Source organism: Olea europaea, unplaced genomic scaffold (assembly GCF_002742605.1).
Source record: "Olea europaea var. sylvestris unplaced genomic scaffold, O_europaea_v1 scaffold764, whole genome shotgun sequence".
NCBI lineage: Eukaryota > Viridiplantae > Streptophyta > Magnoliopsida > Lamiales > Oleaceae > Olea > Olea europaea.
Window position 1 is genome coordinate 52,246 of NW_019266055.1, and position 9,226 is coordinate 61,471.

The 9,226-nt window shown below is 31.1% G+C and overlaps 1 protein-coding gene across 3 annotated transcripts in view; it reads left to right on the plus strand.

The window, feature by feature from the left end:
• Positions 1-629: 629 nt before the first annotated feature.
• LOC111391214 (lysine histidine transporter 1-like) overlaps positions 630-9,226 on the plus strand; it is a 74,166-nt gene continuing 65,569 nt past the window's right edge. The window contains exons 1-2 of one of the 3 annotated variants that reach the window (XM_023016379.1): positions 662-1,043; positions 8,917-9,077. In XM_023016379.1, coding sequence (XP_022872147.1) covers positions 1,005-1,043; positions 8,917-9,077 — 200 coding nt within the window. In that variant the 5' untranslated portion in view covers positions 662-1,004. Of the gene's footprint in view, positions 1,044-8,916; positions 9,078-9,226 lie in introns of all 3 variants that reach the window. The other 2 variants (XM_023016380.1, XM_023016382.1) reach the window with 2 other exon arrangements.

Here is a 9,226-nt window from a genome sequence, read left to right on the forward strand (position 1 = left end):
CCACCCCTTAAGCCACTTTAGATGGGCCATTGGAATTCGAGGCGCTTGGTGCCCAAGATCCTCATGTCTTGTACAAGTTGGAATTTGACACGTTGAGAGCTTGTTTAGGACTAATTCTTGGAATCAATTTTTCGACCGTTACAGAGAAAAGTATGTCTCACCTATGAATAAAAAAAGTCAAAAATGATGACTGACAATATTAAATAACGATAAAAAAAATGATTTTTTTTCTTGAAACATCATAACCAAACAAGGGCTGAGCCTAAACGATTTCATTGATATGACATCTCTATGAGGGCAGTTGGGAGTTAAATTCTCTTTATCCTGCCTAGGACAGAATGTAGAAGTCACGGGCCTATGATGGTTGTGATATGATATCACAAGTAATTTATGAGCCGTTAAGACAAATTATGTGTCAAACATTTGAATGATCCCAATTGCATTCATTTACCTATAAATGTTCGTACTTGATATTATTTTACAGCAATTGACAACTCATATCAAACAACTTATGAACCCTTTTCTTGAAAAAATCTTGATTATAATTTTAACGTATTTGTCCAACTACCCTACCAGATTGAAAAGTAAACCCATTTATTAATGTCTTTATAAGAGTGTGACTACTCGGACATTTTGCGCCTCCATATATACCCAAATTATATCCTTGTGATAGTGATATGATTGGCAGCTGAATCTTTCAATTTGCGTACATTTTCTTAGAATTTTCATGGAAGACTACAGCTCATTCCGTATCTATCAACATCTTCCTGGAACTATTCTACAGCTCATAACATATCTATCATCTTCCTGGAACTATTCGTTTACTAAGAGAGTCAATGTCTTAAAGTCCTACCAAAGCATCACCTTCTGTCTCTATATATTTAGGTGTATGTATTGTTGCAGGAGTGGCATTCCATAAATCTTATATATCCCTTGGTTTCATAATTTTCAGAGTCAAGAAAATCATTCTCGTTAGTCTTGGGATCCTCTCTCGTTTCAGAGCCATGGACACTCAAGCATTTACCCCAGACAACTCAATAGATGTAACTCTCTCTCTCTCTCTATATATGTATGTATGTATGTATGTATGTATGTATGTATGGACACACACATAGAGACTAGAAATGATCTCCTAAATATGGATGTTTAATTTATGTTAAGCACCACGTGAAATATTAATTAATTGGTGAATTGTTAAATTCATGTATATAATTTTGTGTGCACAGTGGAGGGAGGTGAAGGTAGGATTTGGCCCCATTGAAATTTTAGAATTTTTTATATATATTATTTTTTGCTCCGTAATTCTATGTGTGGTTTTGTCATAAACATGCATATTGTAGATGGTATATGCAATTATTGTTCCTTCTTCATAGAACTGTCGAAATTCGAGGCTGTTATAGGGATGGCAAGAGGGTAGGTATGGGACTAGTCGACCATTCCTACTCTCATCCTATCAGATATTTTTGTTATCTTACCCCATATCCATAACATATTAAAGCGGGACGAGCAAGTTTAGGATGGAATCGGGGAGGGGTAGGGCAAGTCCCTTGCCCCATTTATTTTTTGCTTTTATTTATTTATGTCCTTTGTAAATGTTATTATTATTTTTACCAATTTGTTAAAAATAACTTATGTTCTCTTTAAAAATGATGATAAATATATTATTTTTGTTCGATAAAAAATTAAATTTGAAATCAAATTTAAACGGGATAGATAGAGGGGTAGGGATTATATTTTTCGTATCTGCTTCGGACAATGACCCTTGTCCCCGTCCCAGTCCAAATCCCAATCCCATTTACCTAGTTATGCGGGAGTATAATTTGAACGGCATTTTTGCTATCACTAGTCTTTTAAGTCATGCAATTTGCCGTATTAGTTGACTTTAATTTTATCCTAGTTGATCATTATTCTTCTTTTATTTATTCATATTTATCAATTAAAAAAATTCTTGATTCTGTATATATTTCACTTAAAAAGAGCTTTATTTATTCTAGCTTCTTAATGTTTTGATTTTCACAAAATGTTGATCCTATTATAAGATTTAGGAAAACAGTCCAACTGAAGCCTAATTAATTGGTCATCACATAACTTCAAATACGAGGCCACACACGGCAACAAGCAAGCCCATTTTGGAATTCTGGCACCACACTTATTTTGTAGGCCAATAACCAGTAATCTAGTTGATCAAAGACGTCCCAAGTATGTCATAAGAAATTTAAAAGAAGTACTTTTTGTCATCTTTAATAAATTAAATTGTTTGCTACAGTAACATTCTCCACTAAATATTTACACAATAAAATATTCTACACACAAACCAATAAATATATATATTTTTTAAATTTTAACAAGCATTCTCCAAAAATACTATTTAAAACTCTATAATTTCTCACATAATGGGAAACAAACAGGCTTTAAATTATTTATAATATTATTTTTTCTTTACTTCTCAATAAAAAAAATTCTTTAAATCTAATTCTTATTATTGATCATATTACAACTGTAATGAGTTTAACCCCTATTCGATAGAAATTAAATTCAGATTTTAATTTAAGTCAAAGTCAACAATTTATTTTAACCACATATTTTATGAGACTCACAATTTTTCCAATCACATAATTTATCAACTTTTATCAAAATTTTCTAAAATTTTTATTTTAATTTTAGTTCTCACAAAACAATAGCTTAAAGAGGGACTGAATTTAACAGGTTCATGAATTTCCTCCTACCATGTGAAACTGACAGTCCTAATTCGGATAACTTTGACTAAGGATTGAATTAAGCCCCCATTTAATTTCATCAAATTAAATTAAAATTTTCATTATCATATTTTCAATCACACAATCTTCAATAAAATATTATTACACATAAATCGAAAACTTTTCATTCTTTTAAAATCATTTATTTTTCAAAAAAACACTACTCCTCCAATTATAATCAAAATTAATGGGGTCAAACGGGGACTAAATTTCATTGGTGTATTTTTGTGTTTAGTATTAAATCTTCATAAGTTTCCATTTTTTAATTCTTAATTCTGAGGGTCAATACATGTGTGGACACTGAAACAGAAGCCATTTACTTTTATACCAATATTCTTAATTTCTTAGTTATACCTGCTGCCAAATTTCATTGTAACGACTACTTCAGAGTGTATGTTGCTCATAAAAATAGTTTATTGTGGGGCAATAAGAGCATTGATCACTCTCCATTACATGTCCAATTCTTGAAAATACCAACTATCAAATTTGAGATGGCTTGCCTTTTCACCTAATTATTAAGCACATAATTAGTCACCATCTTCTTACAAGTCGACTCTAGGTGCGCTCTCGTAATTGTTAGAGGACTAAAAATAAAAATTATAGGTATCTTCTAATAATAATAAAAAAAATCTAACAAAAAAACACTAAACAATTTATTTATTTATTTTCCAAAATCTAGAGGGTCAATTGACCATGTAAAACACCCCCCCCCATCCGCCCATGATAAAAGACATATCTAATTCTAAAAAATAATTTTTTTTTACACTCCAACAGTGCTCTCTATTTTAACTCTTCATTTTAACAATTTTTTATTTTTCAAGTAACATTCATTAATATCTGCTCATCTTTTATTTAACATTTTTTTAGTCCTCTGTTTGGTAGTGATTAAAATTTATATTTTAATTTATGTCAAAATCAATATTTAATTTTAATCACATATTTTATGGGATCTATAACTTTTCAACCACACATTTTGTCAATTTTTATCAAAATCTACTAAAAATCTAATTTTAATCTCTATCAAACTGTGGCTAAAATAAAGTATTGAAACATGTTTCTAACTAAGAAATTATTATAAAGTAAGATTAGAGTATGAATTATTTTAGAGCATCATCTTTATTTTTAAATAGCATATTTTGTAATTTAAAGAATATCTATAAATTTAAAGAGTAAAGTTTTTTAAATATTACAACATCCTTTTTATCTTTAACACTTATAGTCCTTTTGGCCTACATTAAATTCTATTTCATTTTTTTCTCTCATATTTTCAACAACACAATTTTTCATTAAATAATATTACACGTAAATCGAAATTTTTTTTCAACAACTCATTATAAAAAAATACTATTCCATTCATTTTTATTTCAAAAAATGGTGGCCAGGCCGTGTTTGAGCCGTAATCTTTTTAAAAAATATATTCTTAGACAGTGATATAATATCATTTTAACCAGATATTTTTCAATAAAATAATATTACATGTAAATTTAAATTTTTTTCTTATTTTTTAACCACATATTCTATATCAATATTCTATTTTCAAAATGCATTCTTACAGTTAATTTCCATTACTCTCAATATGTATTTATTATTTTTTACTATCTTATTTTCACCAAGTTTTCCTAAATTATTATATTAATTTTCTCAATTTTCTTTGTGTATACTATGTAATTGAGTCGGAGCATTGAAAATTGAAATATTTCAATTCATTTTATTATAGATAGTGCTTGGCTCTCAAAATTTGGAAAGTCAAACACATTCTCTATTTTAAAATATTAATTTTAAAAGTCTATCGTAGCGTAATTTCAAAGTCTAACTTTTTAAAATAGAGAGTATTTCTAAAAGTTTATTGAAGATGTTATTAAAAATTTAGAATAGTGAGTCTGTTGAAACTTATTTTTAAGCATTGATTATCTAAAATAGAGATCATCTTGTGTTTATAAGCATCTTGAAAATTCTCTAAGTTTTTAAACAAACAAACCAACTAATCTCTTCCTAATAAAATCTTGAGTTTTGCAATGTGTACGTCCGAGGTCCGGATGTACAACAGCAAAATCCTAAAATCTTATATGATGAAACGAGAAATGCATGCACAAAAACTAGATAAGAGTTGCCGTAGGAAGGAGATTTCATTTCTTTTTCATTTATATTTCATTTTTTAACCTAAACTTCTTATTACATGCGTGACATTGTGATGGACACTGGTCCAAAACCATTGCGAAAAATAGTAATTTTTTTCAAAGCCACAAGAATTAGATATTGCTGGATGATTTAAAAGGCGTTGAAATATTCTAATTTAGCTACACGAGTAAAAGTGAATGCCATGTCATTGAATAAACTGAATTCTTGATCCTTAAAGCTTTGATCTGGACATTTAACTATATAATTGCTTATAATTTGGTCAAAATTTATGTTTATCAACACGTCATAAGATTTATAATTCTTACATAATTTTACGCATTTTTATTATCAATAAATTTCATAAGACTCACAACTTACAATCCAAACGCACTTTTATCATTCTTGATTTTTCGAGCTTAATGGAACATATGATTGTAGGAAAAAGTGAAAGCGAAAACTAAATCTATCTTTTTCTCTCTATATGTGTGCACGTATAAGATAATCTCATGCGTGCCCAGTACATACCTACTACATGGTTTAGGTAACGACGAAGTTCAAGTTTTAGATCACTTAGGATTTTTGGACTTCGTAGATTTTGATTCTTAATTCTAGTCAAACTAGAATTTTAACTATCAATCTCAATCAAAACCCTAGCCTTGACTTTTGTTCAATGCTTCCTTTGACGTGGTCAAGTATCCACCAGATTAAATGCTTGACGCCATCAAACTATGGAAACCTCGAACTTTAAATGCTTGTGCAATAAAGTGATAATCTATTTTTGAAGCTACCAAAATGGACTATCATAACTGTATAATTTAACCTCTAATAATTAGATACATTCAACCCAACCCTAGATTTTTTAGTCGAGTTATTAGTTTTTCACCAATCCACTAAATGTACGAGATTGAACTCTTGTATTATATGAAATCACATAAGCTTTTTTCTTTCCCTACAATTAATGTTATGAATTGATCACCAAATAATAACAATAATGAAATCAATAAGAATACAATAAGAACATCAAAATTAATGTGAAAATCTAAAATGAGAAAAATTTACGGGCAAAGGAGGAAATTTCACTATAATCAATAGCAATTGTGTTTACAACAAGATCCCAATACTCTTAGTTGAGATCTAAAACTCTCAAGATGTTGTACAAATATACTTAGAACAATATAAGTCGTGACTTCTATATATAAGCCATAGAATCGAAATTGTAGATAAATAAGAATACAAAAAATGCGTCAAAATGCGAAACGTGCCTAGGTTGGATAATCATGTTGCTCGAGTGACAAGCTAGTGGTAAGCACGAGATAGTTATGCCACTTGCGTGCCAGGCGAGAGCAACGCTAGAGCCAAGTCTTGGGAAGAATTCGATGGCGCTACTCGAGCAGTCAGCTAGCGAAAATACGTTGACTTTTCTTTTCGATTCATAATCTTGATCTTTTCAAGATCACTTCAACCAAAACTCCAATATCCATTAAAATTTGGATTAAACTTCTACAAATCTCCATCTTGGACCAAATTTCAATATAAGAAATTTCAAAACACATCTCCAAAGTAAAACACAACTCATCCTCTTCCAAACAGACCCCAATGGGTTAAACCAGTGACAAATGCCAACTAAATTTTAGTAATGCTCAAACTTAGCAATAAGAAATGGTTTTATCAATATATCAACAAGATTATCCTTGGTATCAATCTTGCTCACCACAACATCACTATGAGCAATCACATCACGCACAAAATGGTACCTCACATCAATGTGCTTAGTCATCTCGTGAAATATCTGATCCTTAGTCAGAAAATAACATTCTAACTATTACAATACACTGTAGAAATTTTATGGTCTTCACTAATTTCACCAATCAATCTCCTTAACCACATAGCCTCCTTACATGCCTCTGTAATAGTCATGTACTTTGCCTCTGTTGTAAACAATGCTACTGTATTATGCAAAGTTACTTTCTAGTTGATAGCACACCCTCCAAGGCTAAACACATACCCTATAAGTGATCTCTCCTTGTTAAAATTCCCTACATAATCTGAATTCATAATTTCATATGCCCAGTGATTTCATTTGTATTTCTATCAAAATGCAAGCAAGCATTAGTACAACTCTTCAAGTATCTGAATATCCACTGTATTACTTTCCAATGTTCCTTGCTAGGATTTTCCTATACTTTATAATTGCATTTGTCAAATCTGATCTTGTGCAAATCATAGCATACATAAGCAAACCAACTACACTGAAATAAGGATCCCGAGACATATAATCAATGTCGTAATTTGATTGAGGACATAAGCTAGATGATAATTTAAAGTGGACAACTAAGGGAGTATGATAGCCTTTGCATTCAGCATATTGAACATATAAAGCACATTTTTTAATGTACCTCTTTTGACTCAAATAAATCTGCTAGCTTTCATATTCCTCAAGATCTTCATACCAAGAATCTTCCTTGCTACACATAAGTAAGTGAATTGCCCAAATAGTCACTGAACTTTGTAAAAAGTTTGCAAGGGGTCACTTAACTTTAAAAAGCACCTAAATGGTCACTGAACTTTATAAAAGATTTCTACAGGGTCACTGTACTTTAAAAATCAGCTAAATGATCAATAAACTTTAAAAAAGGTTTCCCCGAGATCATCGAATTCAGTGATCCCTGGGAAACCTTTTGTAAAATTCAGTGACTGTTTAGGTGATTTGTAAAGTTCAGTGATCCCATAAAAACTTTTTGCAAAGTTCAGTGACTATTTAGATTAGATTATTTTTAAAGTTCAGTGACCATTTGAAAACCTTTTGCAAAGTTCAGTGACCATTTGGACAATTCACTCCACACAAGTCCTTCATTTCAAACTCATCATAATGTTGAGCTTTTACCTTTCTGAACTTTGCTTTATCCTTGATTGCTATGGGCATATCATCAAAATATAACAACAAATAAGAAAGCGATCCATCAACTCCTATTTCGAAGTATACACAACTATCATAACAACTTCTAATGAAATTATGAGTAGTCATGAATGAATCTAAACGTTTCGACGTCCATCTACTCAATTAATCTCCTCGCAATCGGTTATCTGTTAGAATCATTAAAATTTATCGCCTTTGAATGTATAGCAGGCCATCAGTGGGATCAATACTGTCAGCCATACTCAATACATGGGCTGCCAAGTCTATCTCTCTATACTTCTGTGTAGGTTTAATCTATTTGTGAAGTATATCCTTAGCAATCGAATACTATGATGCTGGTAGTGGTGTAGGCATAGTAGACAAAGTGTTACTGTTTGTTAGCTCTAAACTAGATTGATTTGAAATACTCTGTTCTAAAGCCTCCAATTGTTCTCCTGAACCAATTTCTAACTTTATCGAAGTTGAATGATTCTGTTCCTCAATTTTACCAGAATCCACACGAGGCGAACCATGAAACATAGCAAGTTTATCAAACAATACATCTCCAATGTCCACCACCTTTCTTGTCTTAAGACACTCCATTTTATACCTAATTTATACCCAAGAAAAATGTACTTCTAGACTTAGATTTTAGCTTCCCATTATTCATATGAGTATAAGCAAGACACCAAAAAATTTTAAATCAGAGTAATAAAAAGGTTTTCCAAACCACACCTCTTCTAGTGTATTTTTTCTCAATGGCAATTGAGGGTGAGCGATTAATCAGAAAACAAGCTATAGTAATAGCTTTTGCCTAAAAAGTATTCGACAAAGCAGAATTTGAAAGCATACAACAAACATTTTTCATCAAAGTTCTATTAATTTGTTCTGCCACACCGTTTTGTTGCAAAGTTCTAGACACTGTCAAGTGTCTCAAGATGCCTCTAGCCCCATATATGCTATTGAATTCATTAGGCAATCAATGACAGTGGCTTAATTCTAGATAGTTCTTTTTTTATTTTATTATTTTTCCTTTCTCCATAAGGAAATCTAGTGAGTTCTTTTTTATTATTATTTTTCCACTGGTTATGCACCAATATTAATAAGAGTACTGTATTTTGATGAATAATACGTTACCTTGAATAGGAGGTTGATGAACGAGATGCACAAGAGAAAGCGATAGACGAATGGCTTCCAATAACTTCTGCTAGGGGTGCAAAATGGTGGTATTCAGCTTTCCACAATGTTACGGCAATGGTTGGAGCTGGAATTCTCATTCTCCCTCATGCCATGTCACAACTAGGATGGTATGTTCCATTTTGGACAACATTAATTTTTTAGTTTTACTATAATTTTTGGGGATAATTACAGTTAAGACCCCAAATCTTTCAAAAAGTTGCAAATTTTTTCCTAACCTTTCATTTGTAGTAATCGTCACCCCCAAACCTTTCACAAC